Here is an 18704-nt window from a genome sequence, read left to right as displayed (position 1 = left end):
GACCTTTTGCTGCTGGATGTTGCTCCTCTCTCTCTGAGCATCGAGACAGCTGGTGGTGTCATGACGTGTTAATTAAGAGGAACACCACCATTCCCACCACTCCAACCCCAGACTTACCACCACCTACTCAGACAACCAGCACAGATTGTGCTGAGTCGGAGTAGAAATTAAAAGTCGCAGTTGTAATAGACTCATATTTCCCTAGTCTTGTTTTATACTTCTTCTCAGACCAGCATGAATTTCAATTTCCCAAGGTGGTTTTGGTTGCATCTACCTAGTGGACCATCATATTCAGGTTATTCGACTTCACAAAAAAATAATAAATGGAACTGTGTGACCCTGAAAATCTTACTGTAAGTCTGTAAAGAAAGCTTTTAAGCCAGCATCCAAAACATATATGTTGGTAAAGACCAGTTCAGACAGAAACTGCCAAAGGAATAGTTCACCCAAAATGAAAAATTACCCCATAATTTACTCACCACGAAGCCATCCTAGTGTGCTTATATGACTTTGTTCTTTTCAGACAAACAGTTTTTTCAGAGTTTTAAAATTTTTCCTAGCTCTTCCAAGCTTAGTGTAATGGTAAGTGGATAGTGGCCGTTGTTTTTGAAACTCCATAAATCGCTATATCCACTGTAAAACTTATCTACTACACCTCTATGCATGCATCTTCTGAAGCAGATGAATAGGTTTTTTAAGTATTTTTAAATAACTCAAATCACTGAGGTCAAACAACAGCTTACCTCTCGTGTTAATGATCCTGTTTTTCTTACCCATAGGTCTACGTGAGAGAGAGAGGCATGACAAAAGATAACAACCTTCTTGGCAAATTTGAGTTGACTGGCATCCCTCCTGCTGCTCCTCGTGGTGTGCCACAAATTGAGAGTAACATTAAACATTGATTTCAATGGCATTCTCAATGTGTCGCAGTGGACAAAAGCACTGGCAAAAGAGAACAAAGATCACTATCACCAGCCAACAAAGTAGATGTGTCCTGATCTTGGATAAAGTTTACTCTGCTAACTTAACTATTAAGTTTTTGTTTCAGTCTCTAGTTTTCCACAGTGAGATTTCTTGCAAATCTTTCTTTCAGGTTTGTTTGAGCAAGGAAGAAATTGAATGCATCAGTATAGGAAGGGACCAATACAGAGCAGAGGATGACGCCCAGAGGAGAGAAGGAGTCACTTGCCAAGAACACTTTGGAGTCCATGGCCTTTAACATGAGAAGGAGCACACGTGAGGATGACAAGCTGAGAGGATAAGATCAGTGCAGAGGACAAAAACTATCATTGACCAATGCAATGAAGTCATATCTTAGTTGGACAGAACCAGGTAAATTTAACAACCGTAAACTATTTTTAGTGAATGCTAATTTACTGCCACAAGTTATTACTTGTTTATAGAATTAAGGCCTATCCTTTTAGTATACGATTATGTCATTGAAGAAAGCTTTATTCAATATTTTTACCTTGAGGAAATAAAACCTGTTTATGTAACGACTTATGAGTGTTTCACCCAATTACAAAGAGATAATTAAGCCAGTAAGTTTTCCAACCCTGTTCCTGGAGGTACACCAACAGTACATATTTGGCATGTCTCTTTTATCTGACCCATCTGTTTCTGGTCTTGGAGTCTTTTTACTAATGAAGATGAGTTGAATAAGGTTTGTATTTGGAAAAAAAACACAGTGCTAAGAGTTGGAAGTAAAAAAATCTAAAAAAATCTTTTAGAAATGTGTGTTTTTTTTTTTTTAAATCCTATTAAAGATAAACTAATTCAGAAAGCATCTTAATCCAAAATAAGTCTTAAGGTGAAATTGATAAATTAACATATTTGCCAACTGGAAGAATACAACTATACAGCAGTGAAGATTTCTTGAAGGTCTGTCCCAACCTTCTATAAGCAAGGTAAGAGAGAGAGAGAGAAGGGAAAATAATGCAGATAATTTCAAAGTGAAGGCTTATAAAAGACCCTACATGCTTAGACAACCAACTAATCACAGTGTTCAGAGGACTGTGTCATAGCAATGGGGTGACTCCTCTGCCTTCTCACTATCAAAAGTTTTTGTCTTTTCCTCGCTCAGATTTGCTTTTGAGATTAGTCCTGAATCACTTTTAAGCACTAAGACTAATAGTTAGACATTTTCAAACTAAATTAGGAGCTGTCTGAGAACATTTTTAGAATCTTTAAGACTACAGGCCCGGGTGTTTGTAATTAGGAAAATTTGAAAAATATGTATTGTTGGTATAGCTCCAGGAAAAGGGATCAGACACACTGTATTGAGCAATGAGCCACCCCACAGAGCAATGAGCATCTTACAGGACTTCTTATGTCCGTCACTACAGACTGCCGAAAGGATGAGTATGAGCACCAACAGAAGGAGCTGGAAAAAGTGTGCAACCCCATCATCACCAAGCTCTATCAAGGCGCTGGAGGCATGCCAGGAGTGGAATGCCAGGGGAATGCCGGGTGGAATGCCTGGGGCTTTCCTGGAGGGGCAGGTGGTTCCTCCTCTGGCCCTACCATTGAGGAAGTGGACTAAACTTGACCAGAACCAGAACATAAAAGGCTTACACAAAAGACAAAAAAAAAATATCCAAAAAAAATTGCAAATTTCAAACAGGCTTCTTATCACCTCACATTGGTCAGATGTGCCAAATGAAACCATCTTATAGCTTGTGACCAAAGCAATATGGAACTTCCAAAACAGTAAGAGCATATTTTCTTAGCATCATGTTTCTAAATCAGTAAGCTATTATTCAGTGGCTACAAGGTTAGTCATGCTATAATTACAACAAAATACCTAGCTGAGGTGAGGCCTTGGAAGCTTTCAGTTACAGTTCAGTTAGCTGTTATACTCATTAGTCATTATTATTCCACAAGGAGGGTTTTTACACCACTGCTTAGCAGTTTATTCAATCAGTTTCCTGTATGACTCAATAAAAAAATAAAGCATATTTTTTCCCTAATATCTTGTCTCATGTCTCATTTCATGCTAGAATGAATGTAAAGGTCTGTTTTAAGTTTTTAAAACATTTGAAAAAAGTACTTTATATGCAACATTCACATTTCTGCAACAGAATGCATTGTTTTTAGAAAGGCAGGTATTTCTGTTTGGCTGACCCACCTATAACAGTCAGTCGTGTGAGGAAGAAAAATAATTACATATTGAATTGTTCTTTTCCTCATATGAATAAAAACACAATTTTTCCTGGGCTCTCCTAACTGCATAGAACACCTGTATAAATAGAGAAAGTTTACAGATGCTTCAGAGAATATAAAGCAGGAGAGAGACCTAATGTGAACAGCTGAAAGACATTAGGTGCTTGTGTACAACATGATCTGGATCCTCAGCTTCCTTGCTTTACAGCAGTCTTCTACTCTGGGTGAGTTTTATTAGGATAAAAGGTGTAATACACACACATACAAACACGTCTACAAACATGGCATGTTACTATGATCTTTTTTTTCATTTGTTTCATTATGAACTATGGTAATAGGATGTGGAGTGCGTCAATCAATGCGATTACCCAGCAGCTGAAATTGCCAAAAGATCTATAAGTTTTGCTGATGTTCAAAAATCAAAGCCAAAAGAACATGAAAGTGTTGTTGGGGGAAATCCTGTAGATATCACCTACTTATGGCCCTGGCAGGTCTCCATTCAGGTAGTGTTACAAGTTTAAAGACAGTCTTTGTTTATATTTGTGGATCAATTTCTTAGAGTATGTGGTGGTGGGCCTCCTTCTATGCATAATGATGTACTCATGAAATTCTTTATATTTGATACAGACATCAAAGGTAAGCACTTTGCGGTGGTTCCTGATCAATGAAAACTGGATCCTTACTGCTGCCCACTGTTCAGTTCAGTAAGAACTTCATATCTATCTATCTATCTATCTATCTATCTATCTATCTATCTATCTATCTATCTATCTATCTATCTATCTATCTATCTATCATTTTATCCAGGTATTTTAGGTTTTAGACTTTTCCTGATTTGTATTTCTAGGCCTGGGAATGACTATGTGGTCCTTGGACAGCACGATCTTAGTTCCAGTAATGAAGCTATTCAAGTCAAGAAAATTACCAAGGTATCATCTTCAGTGATATTACTGTATTAAAGCGGAAGTTAAACTCTAAAATTACTCTGTTCCAAAGTTTTGTGTTCCACATTGTTTTCTAGAATTTTGTCTAGAATTCTTTGGTGAATAGAAGTAAAAAAAAACAGCATTTATTCAAAATAGAAATCTTTTGTAACATTAAAATTGTCTTTACTGTCAATTTGATCAATTAAAAAATGATAGCACCCTTGATGAATCATTTAATTTAAAAATATCTTGTTAAATTATAAAAACCTATTTTCTTCCTATACTTACAGGTCATCACCCACCCTGACTTCAAACAAACAGGCCAAGTTCAATCATGATATTGCACTACTGAAAATGTCCAGTCCAGTACAGATGACGTCCCGTATCTCTCCTATATGTCTTCCTAGTTCCTTAACCAGCATCCGACCTGGGACTCTTTTGTGTCATCACCGGCTGGGGCGCAACTGAATCCCCCTCCGTATGTCTGCGATTCTTATCACCTGTGTACATTAGAACATATTCAATACCCACATGTTCTGGATTCACAAGATAAACTGCTCGACCATTCAGGCAATTATTGTCTCACATTCTTCTTTTGCTTTTAGCAAATCCTCGAATTCTGCAGGAGGCCACTGTGCCAATAGTGAGTCAAGCTCAGTGTAGGCAGTTCTGGGGTAGGAACAGTATCACAGGACGCCATGATCTGTGCTGAGCCTCTGGAGCCTCGTCTTGCCAGGTATAAATATATTACACACAAGCTCTCAAAGGAGTTGTTCATCCAAAAATGAAAATTAACCCATAATTTAATCACCCCCAGGCCATCCTATGTGTATATAACTTTATTCTTTCAGACAAGCACAGCCTGAGTTACTTTTTATTTATCCTGCTTCTTCCAAGCTTGGTAATGCTGATGGATAGTGGCCATTATTTTGAAGCTCCATAAACCATATATATCTGTTGTAAAACTAACCTATATGGCTCTGGGCGGTTAAAACAGATCTTTTGAAGCAGATTGTTGGCTTTTTGCATACATCAAAGGTCCAGTCAGAGATAATCCAAGAAGCCAGAACCGAACTCTTGCATAAACGTGCATACAGCCGTTTGTAGAAGTCAATCAACTTGTAATAGCTTTTTTTAAGCTTGTAAAAATGTAATATTTTGTTACAAAACCTGCTTCAAAAGACATGTGTTAACCTCTGGAGGTGAATAGGTTATATGGAGCTTATATGGAGGTTATATAGAGATATATGGAGCTTCAAAATAACGGCCACTATCCACCAGCATTACCAAGCTTGGCAGGCCAGGATAATTTGTTTAAAATCTAAGATTGTGTTTGTCTGAAAGAAGTAAATCATGTACACCTAGGATGGCTTGGAGTTGACAAAATTATAGGGTAATTTTCATATTTGAGAAAAACTTATTTTAATTAAAAAGCAAACTAAATTAAGATTTTTTTTATAAAAATCACAATGTTAATCGCTGATATCTGTGTATCCACTGCAGGGTGATTCTGGTGGTCCTCTGATGTGTGAGAGTTCAGGTGTTTGGTACCAAGTGGGCATTGTTTCCTGGGGCCATGAATCCTGCAGCACTGACCGTCCAGCTGCCTACACCAGTGTCTCTTACTTTCGCCAATGGATCAGCGAAATCATTAGAGTCAACTAGAGCACCAGCTAAGTCTCGTGGCCTCATAGTATTGGTTTTTCTCTTGCCTGAATATTCATACATTAGTAAACAAATGTGTCTTTATAACACTGTAAAGCTACTGCTATAAATACTGGAAATGATTGATATTGTGACAACATAATTATTAAAAGCACTTTATAACATAAATATCTACAATGTATCTGTTTTCATTCGAATTACATTTTGATGATACTGAGCCTATGTATGCATACATAATTATGGCTGAATAATAATTAAATAAAGCAATGAGGGTCTTCCTACTACGCCTTGACTATGTGTTAAAATGCACAGACACACTAACTTTGGTTCACTAGAAAAAAGTGGCATATGTAAACAAATGGTGCTAGACCTTTCACCATTTTGGAATGACTTTTAGTACATGTATAACATCAGTTCCTAAATCAGGTGTTACAATTAAGTGCAATAAATCCAAGCTAAAACAAGAGCTTGTTTATGCACTTCTGTTCATTTCCAGTACCTAATACTAAAAGCTATTCATCATATATTTGCATTGACTGAGAAAAGACATTACACATATGTCTGCTTGTCTGTGTTGTCCTTGTAGATCATGATCATGATACAAAACCTGTGCAGACTATGAGCATTCCCATGGTGTCAGCATTAAAGAGAGTTAACCTTCTATGCATTTTCTTAGAATCCACATGTTTTAAACATCTTTTCAAATTGTTTAATGGTGTTAAACAACCACAAAACATCCTGAGCAATAAAAATAACTTATTTAGTATAAGATAAGATCAAAGATGAAATACTTTTCCCTTTTTTGCATTTTATTTTTTGTATCTTCTGCCTGGAAAGATTATATGGGGTCAACAAGAAATTCAGGTTATATATTTACAGGTAAAAGAATTAAATCTTAGGTGTCTCAATGCTGCATTCAGGAAACAAAATGTTTCAACAAAGTTGGGAAGCCGACCTTTTTTTCACTTCACCCATTTGTTCTTGTCAATATTTCAACACACTTTTTGTCACATGACTCTACTAAACAAGATATGAACGTTCCAGAGCTCTGAGATTCTGCCAGCTGCATGGAAGCACCTTGATGAATTCCCAGTTTTATCAGATGTTGAGGAGAATATAAAGCATGGGAGAGACCCATGGGAACATCAGCAGAATTTACTCACTTGTCTCCACCATGCTCTGGATCATCAGCTGTTTTGCTTTTGGTGGCCTCCACTCTGGGTGAGTTTTTGGAAGTTTACAATGAAGGTAGCAAAAGTCATTGTCAACTAGAAGATTATGCTTACTTTAAAACCTCTAAATTTACTTGTTATTAATTGTTATTAATATTGATCTATATGTTAATATATATCCTCATCAAGGCCGCATTTTTTTATAAAAAGTACAGAACAACTGTAATATTGTGAAATGTTATTTCAATTTAAAATAAATAAAATTGTTTATGTGAATACATTTTAAAATTTTATTCATTCCTGTGATATAAAGCTAAATTTTTAGCTTCATTGCTCCAGTCTTCAGTGTAACATGATCCTTCAGAAATGATTCTTATATGCTGATTTATTATTAATATTGAAAACAAATATTGCTTTTTTTCAGGATTCTTTTATCAATAATAGGTAACAATTAAGAGCACTTAGTTCAAATAGAAAGGTTTTCTAACAATATGCACTACTGTTCAAAGGTTTAGGGTCAATTTTTATTTTTAATAATGTTGAAAGACATACTTTTATTCCAAGGATGTGTTAAATTAAATTTATCCATCAAAGAATCCTGAAAAAAGGTTTTAAATCAGAGACACCAAAAAAAATGATTGGCCGGCACAACTTTTTCCAACATTGATAATTCAAAGAATAAATAAACATATTAAAATGATTTATGAAGGATCGCTAGCACGCAACAGTGTATAAAAGTAACAGCTGATAAAAATTCTGCATTGCATCAAAGGAATAAATTACATAAATAAAAAGCATTATTTTATATTGTATTTATTTCCAATCACAGGATTTTCTGAGGCTCAAAATATATTTTTGTAATCAAACAAAAAAATGTCTCAAGAACTGACAAATAACCCATTATTGTGTGTTATATAGGTTGTGGAGTGCCTGCAATTAAGCCAGTAATTAGTGGCTACAGCAAAATTGTTAATGGAGAGAATGCAGTGTCTGGTTCCTGGCCCTGCAGGTCTCTCTCCAGGTAATTTTTACTAGTTTTAAATATACTTTTTGGGTCCTTTATCATTTAATATGTACATGCTGAGATGCATGGAAAATGTATTTTTCAACAATGTGTTAATCATACCTAAAGTTATATTATTTGTAATTAATAATGCCTAAACCAGCAATCCAATGGCTTCCATTTCTGCGGAGGATCCCTGATCAACCAGTATTGGGTGGTCACTGCTGCCCACTGTGGTGTGAGGTAAGAACATTTGAGTCGGTTTTACTTCAATAACATACCATGCCTGATGCTTTTCCGTGCATCTATTTTAACTTATCTCCCACCCTAGGGCTGGATATCACTATGTTATTCTTGGAGAGCATGACCGCGGCTCCAGCGCTGAGGCAGTTCAAGTGATGAGCATTTCCAAGGTATAAGCTTTAATGATATCAGCTCATCATCCCTTTACTTCGAGTCACTGTCTGCTGATGGCATTGCTTTGGTTCTATGATATCGCTTCCATTACCTCATTACCCATTAATGTTTCTGTAAATGTGTTTTTTTTTAACACTGTATACCGTATCGTGTCTATATGTTTGAGCTCACTAATATGTTGGGTTTATTAGATTTGTATAACCTTTTTAACCTTTTAATTTTCTTTCCACCGTAGGCCATCACCCATCCTTACTACAATGGTAATACCTTCAACAATGACGTCACTCTGCTCAAACTGTCCTCTCCAGCCCAGCTGACATCCCGTATCTCTCCTGTGTGTCTGGCTTCCTCCACCTCCAGCATCCCCGCCGGCACTCTTTGTGTCACCACTGGATGGGGCAAAACTGGAACCACCTGTACATTCATCATCATCATCATCAACACTTAAAACATTCGGAAACATTCGAAAATGACCAAAAGTGGTTTAATTTTCTTGTATTTGCTCTGCTTTCACAGCAAGTCCTCGTATCCTGCAGCAGACCGCGCTGCCTCTTATCACTCCCGCTCAGTGCAAGCAATACTGGGGTCAGAGCAGAATCACAGATGCCATGATCTGTGCTGGAGCCTCCGGTGTCTCCTCTTGCCAGGTATATGAAGACAGATACCTTACACGGTTACTCCATCCCAAACTGAAGATTTTGTCATTAATCGTTAACCCAACGTCGTTCCAAATCAGTAAAAGCTTTGTTAGTCTTTGGGACACATTTTAAGATATTTTGGTTGAAAACCAGGAGGCTTGTGACTTGTGAATGCATATATACAGTGCTTTGGTCCTAATGTGTCTGCATTGGTTTGTCTGTGAACTACAGGGTGATTCTGGTGGTCCTCTGGTGTGTGAAAGTGCTGGTGTTTGGTATCAGGTGGGCATCGTGTCCTGGGGCACCACCGACTGCAATGTTCGCACCCCAGCCGTCTACGCCCGCGTGTCTTATCTCCGCCAATGGATTGACCAGACTGTCGCCTACAACTAAAGTTCTGACTCTCTGAACATAAGGCGAATAAAAATACTACAAAAAACCCCACACATTCTAAAGTTGCTTAATGACTCAAGCAATTAAAATAAAATAGTGGCTTATACGCATGAGTTACAAAAGATAGTAAAGTTGTTATGATGATGTAAAACTGTTTCCAGGAAACCATGACCAAAAGAGAAAGTCTAATAGTAATAAACAACTAAAACTATCATAGATTACATGCATGCATTTGATAACAATTTATACTACTCTTCAAAGGTTTGGGGTCAATAAGGTTTTAAAGTTTTTGATAGAGGCCTCTTATGCTTATCAAGGCTGCATTTATTTGATAAAAAGCAGTGATAATTTGCAATATTAGTATAATGTAAAATAACTGTTTGCTTTTTCAGTGTATTTTAAAATACAATTTATGCCTGTGATGGCAAAGCAGAATCTTAGCATCATTACAGTCTTCAGCATCACATGATTCTTCAGAAAACATTGCTGCTCAAAAAGCATTTCTTATCATTGTCAATGATGAACAGTTCACATTTTCACAAATTCCAATCACTGGGCTATAATGGTGGTTCCAGTTCTGTCAAATAGATGTTTACATGATGTCTTAAATGGCTATAAGACATTTATAGCTTAATATAACATAAATAGTCTCTTACTGAAATATGTAATAGAAACCCGTGGAGATTAATGCTATTTAACCTGTTTCTGGACTATGAGGGGAGCCATTTTTTATGTGCACAGTACATTCTGTATCACTGACATCAAATGGTTGCCTTCGGTGAGCTACTGGAGCTCTTACCACAATCCAGCTCAGAATAAACAGTTCAGAAAACACAATTCTGATAAGGTACCATGCTGTGTCATTTTTGGTTGCAATTTTCAATCAAAGGGCAACAAGAGAAGCGATGAATGACTTTCCTAGCGATAAGAGTCGGACAAAATAATGGGACGATGCCTGTAGACGAATAAAACTTCCTAAAGACTGTTTCTTTGCCCTCTCAACTTTAGAGTCTTTTAGTAGACCACAGCTACCGTAAGAGATTACAAACGACTGGGACAAGAAATGCTACGCCACCCCATTAGGATGTAAACATATCTGTGCGTATTATTTCGCTGCAGCTGCTGGAGGAGCATTTAGACTTCTTGTGGGGAAAAAAATCATGGTACAGCAATGGGTTTAAGCCTATGGTTATATATTTATCATGTCCTGTAAGCTCTTTCACTTGCTGTGGTCATCATATTTTATTTTTAGAGTGCAACCATTTTACATCTTTAGAATAATGGCGCCTCCCACAATCCAAAATATATATAATAATGTGAATTTTTTTTAATAACATAAACCATTCATGGTTATTTTTCTACATATTTCCAATAAGGGACATAATTTATGTTATGTAAATCCATACAAACCCAAGGTTCCCTTTAACAAGTTCTGAGACCACAGGCCTGCACAGAAAACAAATGCTGAGCGGAAAAGGGGAACATATTTAGTTTTTCTTTCATAGCTTCTCTTTTTATTAGGTTATTACATTCAGTTCAGAGACAGCGAGATGTGTCATGCCAGGTTTGACGTTTGCCATAACCACTTTATTACGTACACATGTTCAACTTCTCGTTAGAAATCATCTTCAGGGTTTACAGAGAATGTAGAGATTCAGCGTGAGGATGAGCGGCAATTTGTTGAATTGTATTGAATGGGTTTCTAGCTTTATTGACAGCATTAACATTACATGAGATACCTGTCTGTGATGGCGGGCTCTGTTATATTGCATTTTCATGTAATATTTATGCTTTCTATAGCTGTGGCGTCACATAGTATTAAGAATTAGTTCACGAGGATGCCACTGAAGTCCTAGGTGGGAATGCCCACATCCCTGGCAACCAACATAGGACACCTGTATATATATATATATATATATATATATATATATATATATATATGGCCTGTTAGATGTATATAGGCCAAAGAAAAATATCCTGTGAAGTCATGCAGTTATTCTTAGTTAATGAACCACAAAATGTACATGCAACATCCTTCATTCACTCATGAGCTTTTCACATAAGTAGAAGAGATCCTACTTCAAGCTCTTTATTTGACCAAGTTTTTGTGCACTGACAATAAGCTACAGAAAATGGGTAAGAGTTTCATCTGTGCAATATACCAATTTAACATGCTTGTTTATTATCCTTATTAATCTTAAAAATAACACATATTTAAATGTATTGATTTAGCAGACGGCTTAAGGAAATGTAATAAGTGATTCATCATATGGAGGCAAACAGACACAGGAAGTGCTTGCAATACAAGTTTCTACAATCTAGAGCCAGAAGGGATTAAGGAAGTGAAAGGTTTTGTTTTCTTTTCAAGTTAGAATACAGTCAAATGTTTATGAAAGAGATAAGTTTCCTGGATTCCGTACGGAAGTGGGAAAGCAAATTAGTATCAAAGGCGACAAATAGATCCTGCAGAATGAGAACAGACTGAAAATCAGCTTTCACAATCCACAGGGGTTCTTTGACTGACAGTAATGCCGTCTCAGTCGGTTATTCTATGAAAGACATAATGATACCTGTTTTTTCGTGTGAGTGCAGATAAATGTGTACAATATATATAATCAAACTGTTTTCAGAAATCAGAAAGAATAGACCCCATAACTAAATTAGGCACTTGTGGAGGAATGGATGCTTCAAGGTAATATAATTATTTAAGAAAACAGAAAATAGAGTGTATGAGCATTCTCAGGAAGAGTGACTCAGACAGTACAGGGACGGATCTGAGCTAATTCACAGCTAATTTGGTAACACTATTAGTTTGAGAAACTTGAGGGCAATGCAGCAATCAGCAGGCTATTCTTGTTAGAATCTTGGGTAAGAGCTGGCAAAGTTTGCTTTCGAGGAAAATTATTCAGGATCCTTTTTACTTATTTTTCACAATTTATGCAATTTATTTATATAAGTTTTGGTTTGGTTGGTTTTCATCCGTAAATGGAAACATTTCATGATTTTGAAATTTGCGTATGTATGTGGTCATCTTCATTTAAATTTCATATTTGTGTCATATTCATATTCTGTCTCTTTTTAATACTTTATTAATCAACCTTCCTGTCCGTAAACATTTGTAACAAATAATTTAATGAATTGCACACTTATAGAGCTAAGCTCCAAAGACGTCAAAAATCGCCAGCAGACTCTGGTGGTGACTTTATATTGTTTGCAATTGTTTGTGGACTTCATTAAATTCCGTAGAATTTGTCTCCGAGACAGCAACCAGTGTTGCCTCAGATCTAGCAGGAAGAGTTGTCACTGACACAGACTCACTGAAATTTTTTCTTACCTCGTTTTGAATCCGATGTTCTGAATTCAGATGTTTGTAAATGTGGGAGAGCATACATACAGAAATTAGTTTGCATAAAACAAAAGTGTTTACTCGTTGCAGAGCATGCCTGGACAGAGCGTTAAGTATGAGACACAGTAATCTAAAGCTATACAGTAAAAATTATTCTTTGCTAGAAAGAAGGGTACGTTTGCTCATAACGTTGCATAAAGCTCAACTTTAATAACAAGTGTCAAATCCTTGCATTTTTCTTTAATTCTGCTGATTTTCAATGCAAAATAAATAAATATAGTACAGTATTTGTAACAGAAAAAACGTGTTTCTAGTCAAATGTGCCACAAATTGTTTAATTTGCATGTTGTTTTGCTCCAGAACCAATTCTCAATCTATACTTTAATCTCTTTTCTGCATAGTGTGCACAAGTTTGGAAAATGATAATCTGACTAGCGTCTCCGTGACACAGGCGAACGAGGGCTTTTCAAGCCTCCAGATCTTCGCTATATGCATTTACCTGATCATCTTCATCTTAGGCTTCATCGGAAATGGTCTTGTCATCTTTGTGACCGGCTACAAAATGAAGACGACGGTCAACTCCATTTGGTTTCTCAACTTGGCGATTGCAGACTTCTTTTTCTCCTTCACCCCGGTCATACGCATTGTCTTGATCTTTGGCAAGCCACTGGGCTACATTTTGTCCAAGCTTCTCTCTTTCATGACGGAGCTAAATATGTTTGCTAGCATTTTTTTTCTTACAGCTATTAGTCTGGACCGATGCCTGTGCACATGGGTGATTGTGTGGGCAAAGAACAAACGAACTTTACTCAAAGCCAGGATCATTAGCATGATAGTGTGGATTTTATCCATCGGCTGTAGCATTCCATTTGTCATCAATTTCTGCACCAAGTATCTAGACTTACAGTCTCTGTTCACATACAGGTTTATGGTGGGATTCCTCATCCCCTTCCTGATCATTGCATCTTCTTATTTAGCTATTGGAGTGCGAGTCAAACGTCTCACGAGGGGGAAACATCTCAGGTCCTACCGTCTTATTATATTTCTGGTTCTGGCCTTTTTTGTATGCTGGTTCCCTTACCATATTCACAAATTGTGTTTTGTGAAGAATATGCAGAACGTCAATGTTCGAGAAGTGATATCTAAAACAACACCTTTTGTGGTTTGCCTTGCTTTTCTAAACAGCTGTCTGAACCCCATTCTCTATGTGTTTATGTGTGATGAGTATAAGAAGCAGCTCAAAAAGTCTCTGCTGCTGGTGCTGGAAATGGCTTTTGCCGAAGAACATCTGGACTTTCTGGATCACGAAGATGACAAAAGACCCCAATGCTTTCTTGACCAAAGAGGAGTAAACAATACTAAAATCAATCTCAAGGTCTAAAGTAGCTTGTTGTCTTACAGTTTTTGAATTATTGTTGTAAATAGTGTATCAAAAGGATATGTACAGATTTGTGATCAATGAAGTCAGTGTCCCAAAAATAAATTGGACTTTACCTTTGCAGTGAAAGTTTATCTTTAGATATCCTGTGTCACAGTATAGTATCTTTCGATAACGAGTCACCCGTATATATATATTTTATATATAAATTGTCAGTTTGTTGTTTTACACACAGGCATACAGAGATGCAATAAAACTTTATTCACGCCCATAACAACAAAAAGACAATACTTTTTTGAACCTTTTCTGATAATAAGTGTGCAAACTCAAGCATTTTTTAAGATTTTTTAAGAAAGCATCTGCTTTCTACAAGCGTCTGGCAGACGTCTTACAGACGTCTTTACATACATTCTAAATCATAAACATCTTAAAGACGTCCAATAGACGTCTTTGACATCTAAAAGGAGACGTCCTATAAATATATTTCAGATGAGCAAACAATCTAAAAATATATGTCTTGCAGATATAAATGCGGACGTCAAATAGACGACTCCTAGACGTACGTGTGCTATCAGGGCTGCCTTTAGTTTTGTTTTCAGTGAGTGAAATGCATGCTCTGCTCGGTCAGGCTGAAATCAGGAGACTGAATATTTCAGAATATTTCACTTTTTTGCATTCAAAAACCCCTGGGTTGCTTTTGCTGTATGTTTTGAGTTGTTGTCCATTTGTCATCACTAAACACCAGTAGTGCCACTAGAAGCCGTGCATTATCATGCCATCACACTGCTCCATCATGTTTCACAGATAATGTTGCTTTGGATCATGAGCTCTTCCAAGCCTTCACCAAACTTTGTTGAAGTTGATCTTCATTCCAGCTGTCCAAAGAATGCTTTTCCATAAGTGGTCTGGATTTTTTAGATGGCCTCGTTTGCACCTTGTGGTGAACCCCTCTGTATTGCCTCTTGTAAAATCTTCTCTTGATTGTAGTCTTTGACAATTACAAAGCTACCTTGCCGAATGTTGTAAAATAATTTTTCTTTACCACGAAGAGAATCCAACACTGTTGTCCTCCTTGGGACATGTTTTAGGTTGCTGAGGTCACTAGTGGGTTCTTTATTTTCTCATGTTTAATGTATAATGTATAACACTGTTGATTTGGCCGCTTCTAACGTTTCTGCTATCTCTCTTTTTTTTTGTTTTTGAAGCCTATAGAAATTGCCTGTTTCACTTGTAGGGAGGGCTCTTTGAGCTTCCAAATATAAATGGCCTAGTTTCGGATGGTGTTTCTGGTTAACGCTTTTCTCATTCACACTGCAGAAATAAAACTTAAAATTGCACAAATAGATTTCTGTAGAAGCATATTTCTCTTTTAACTCCATCCCACAATCACTCTTTCATAAGTAAAGGGGAATTCATCATTAGCTCTTTACTGTCCACTGAAAAGAGCAGATGCAAAGAGGTTTTATGGGCTTCGACACAGACTGAAGAAAATGGGTAAGAATCTAATTTGTGTGTTTTATGCATAATTGGTGCTTGTTGAATAATGTTATTATTAAAGATTTTTTTTTATTATATAATAGTGTGTTCTTAACTGCAGACAGTGTCTCAGTAGTTGGTTTCAGTTTTTGTATTATGTTTTGTTTTATGAAGATTGCTTGTCTGTTCATTGCTTGATTTTGGTGGATTATTTTCTTTTTTGTACATTACATTGACCCAGACCTTTGACTTCAATTAAATGACTTTTCTATGATTATCTACACAAAATTAAATCTTCATACAACATTTACACATGAACAGCAAAATGTAGGTAAATATCATTTGAGAACAGAATTTTATTTTTCAAAATGTCATCATGTTTTAATTTTTTCTGTTGCAAAATTACTGAAAATGTTATTTTAATGTATATACTTACAATGAATACATTTTTATTTCATGAATGTTTAAAATTTCATCGCACAATGCTATTGTAATCTGAAATTTGTAATATGTAAAATGTAAAATGTACAATAAAATGTTTTGAGATTCCAGAAACCAACACTCATTGCATTTTCTCTTGTTTTTGAGTAGCGGGCACTACTTTTGGACCACAAAATTTCACTAGATTCATAACAGACAATTCCACCGTGCAAACCGAAGGCTTTTCAGGCACCAATGTCTTCAAACTATGCATTTACTTGTCCATCCTTGTTGTGGGTCTCATCGGAAATGGGCTTATCATATTTGTGACCGGCTACAAAATGAAGACTACAGTCAACTCCATTTGGTTCCTCAACTTAGCAATTGCAGACTTCATCTTCTCCTCAGCTCTGATCACGACCTTAATTTTAGTCCTTTGCAAGATGGCTTGGAGCTTCAATAGCAGGTTCATCCACTTGATGCTTTACCTAAACATGTACGCTAGCATTTTTCTGCTGACAGCTATCAGTCTGGACCGATGCCTGTGCACATGGGTGATCGTGTGGACTCAGAACAATCGAACAGTGTTCAAAGCTAGAATCATCTGCAAGATTGTGTGGGCTTTATCCATCGGCTGTAGCATCCCTGCAGTCATCATCCACTCAACAGCAGAGCCGGAGAGAATCTCTGACTCTCCAACTTCTATACAATTCTACAAGTCTTTAGTCACATATAAGTTCGTAGTGGGATTCCTCATCCCTTTCCTGATCATTGCATCTTCATATATAGCAATCGGAGTGCGAGTCAAAACCCTCCAAAGGGGAAGCAGCTCAGATCGTATCGTCTCATTGTAGCTGTGGTCCTGGCCTTTTTCATATGCTGGCTTCCTTATCACATTCATAAGTTTTGTTGCATAAGCGCAAAGGAGAATCAGTGGAGTGAGTCCGCTAAGGAGGTTTTATTAAAAACAAAAGCTGTAGTGAACTGCCTGGCTTTTCTAAACAGCAGTCTGAACCCCTTCCTTTATGTGTTCATGTGTGATGAGTATAAGAAGAAACTTAAACAGTCTCTTCAGCTGGTGCTGAGAGCGGCTTTCGCTGAGGATCATCTGGACTTCAAAGTCTCAAAGCAAACAAAAGACATCCCTATGGCTATGCTTGCAGGCTGCCAGGATCAAAAACCAAGCCATTAAAGTTAACTCGACAATTATGACTCAGCCTTTTTACCTTGACAGCCACACTTTTTCATTTATGAGTTACATACATACAAATGAGGTTCAACAATATATACAGTCATAAAATGCATTATACAAGTGGAAAAGTTGAATCAATGAAATGTTTAGAAACTCCTGCTGGGTTTTTAACGGTCTCTCTCTCTCTCTCTCTCTCTCTCTCTCTCTCTCTCTCTCTCTCTTTCTCTCTCTCTCTCTCTCTCTCTCTCTCTCTCTCTCTCTCTCTCTCTCTCTCTCTCTCTCTCTCTCTCTCTCTCTCTCTCTCTCTCTCTCTCTCTCTCTCTCTCTCTCTCTCTCAGATATGCTATTTCTTTAAATTTACATGCAACAATATTGCAAAAATAACAGCATATTGTCTTTATTTTACATATAGTCTATTTGATTTTATCAGACGACGGCTTGGAGTACTAATCTTGGAGCTAGAGCTGGTTATGTAGTCTTAAAGGGTCGCTTTTCAGTCACATTTCACATCCATCCCATTGTATGACAACAGAATCAGTGAAATATATCAATGACAACTGTTTTATTGAGAATTTAGCTGCATCAGAACACAGTATATGTTTAAATTAATACATTTCATGTAAATGAAAGAATCCCATTATAACACGTACACATTAAAAATGTCAAAACACTGGACACAGCTGTGGGCCAACATTATGCAGAAGCAAGCATCACTACAGAAAAGAAACTCAAGGCTGATCTAGGTGTGTGTAGATGCATATAATTCACTAAATCCGCCCCTGTAAATAGTATGAAAAGAAAAACTTTATCATTGTATTGATACATAAAAATGGACTTTGACATTTACTTGAAATGCACATGTTTGGCGTGCAAATGATAGGACGTTTTTACGTATTACGCATCTACCCCACAAATTCAATCCTACCCATTGTGTAGCATAAACACGCCAAAGTCATTTTTTTGTTATCTATACCACAAGTTTTCATTTCTGTTTGGCGTACTGTTTATATACACACATTCATAAGATCGGGTAGCGATGCGATATTATATCACATCATACATTTTAATGGTATATATATATATATATATATATATATATATATATATATATATATATATATATATATGGAGAAAAAAACTGTTGGAAATGATGGGCCCTTTTACATGCACACACACACACACACACACACATTGTGTCTCCATGTTTTATGGGGACATTCCATATACTCTACAGACTGTATGTCCTTCACCAGCCCTTCACCTAAACCTACCCCTTACAGGAAACTACTGGCATTTTTAGATTTTCAAAAAAAAATATTCGGTATGTTTTATAAGCTTGTTTCCTCATTGGAACCTAAAAAACTGTCCCCACAAAATGTACTCGTATTCCTATCCTTGTAGGGATTTGGTTTCCATAACGTGACAAATACCAGGTGCAGACATACACACACACACACACACACACACACACACACAAATAAATTTCACAGTGAACGTGATTTCACCAAGTGCAGTG

At 36.8% G+C, this 18704-nt stretch overlaps 1 protein-coding gene and 4 pseudogenes across 1 annotated transcript; all 5 read left to right on the top strand.

Moving 5' to 3' along the window:
- LOC122358699 overlaps nt 1–2579 on the top strand; it is a 2900-nt pseudogene extending 321 nt beyond the window's left edge.
- A 758-nt stretch (nt 2580–3337) lies between these two features.
- Nucleotides 3338–4800, top strand: LOC122358698 (annotated as a pseudogene).
- A 2051-nt stretch (nt 4801–6851) lies between these two features.
- On the top strand, nt 6852–9427 carry LOC122358793 (annotated as a pseudogene).
- A 2081-nt stretch (nt 9428–11508) lies between these two features.
- LOC122358697 (C3a anaphylatoxin chemotactic receptor-like) lies at nt 11509–14103 on the top strand. The gene is made up of 2 exons (XM_043258546.1): nt 11509–11512; nt 13124–14103. The coding sequence occupies exons 1-2, from the start codon at nt 11509–11511 to the stop codon at nt 14101–14103; spliced, it is 984 nt and encodes a 327-aa protein (XP_043114481.1).
- Nucleotides 14104–15590: 1487 nt separating this feature from the next.
- LOC122358696 lies at nt 15591–17188 on the top strand (annotated as a pseudogene).
- Nucleotides 17189–18704: the final 1516 nt, after the last annotated feature.

The sequence above is a fragment of the Puntigrus tetrazona genome, chromosome 15, assembly GCF_018831695.1.
Source record: "Puntigrus tetrazona isolate hp1 chromosome 15, ASM1883169v1, whole genome shotgun sequence".
Classification (NCBI taxonomy): Eukaryota; Metazoa; Chordata; class Actinopteri; order Cypriniformes; family Cyprinidae; genus Puntigrus; species Puntigrus tetrazona.
The sequence above is the reverse complement of the archived record's forward strand: the minus strand, read 5'-3'. Positions and strand labels throughout refer to the sequence as shown.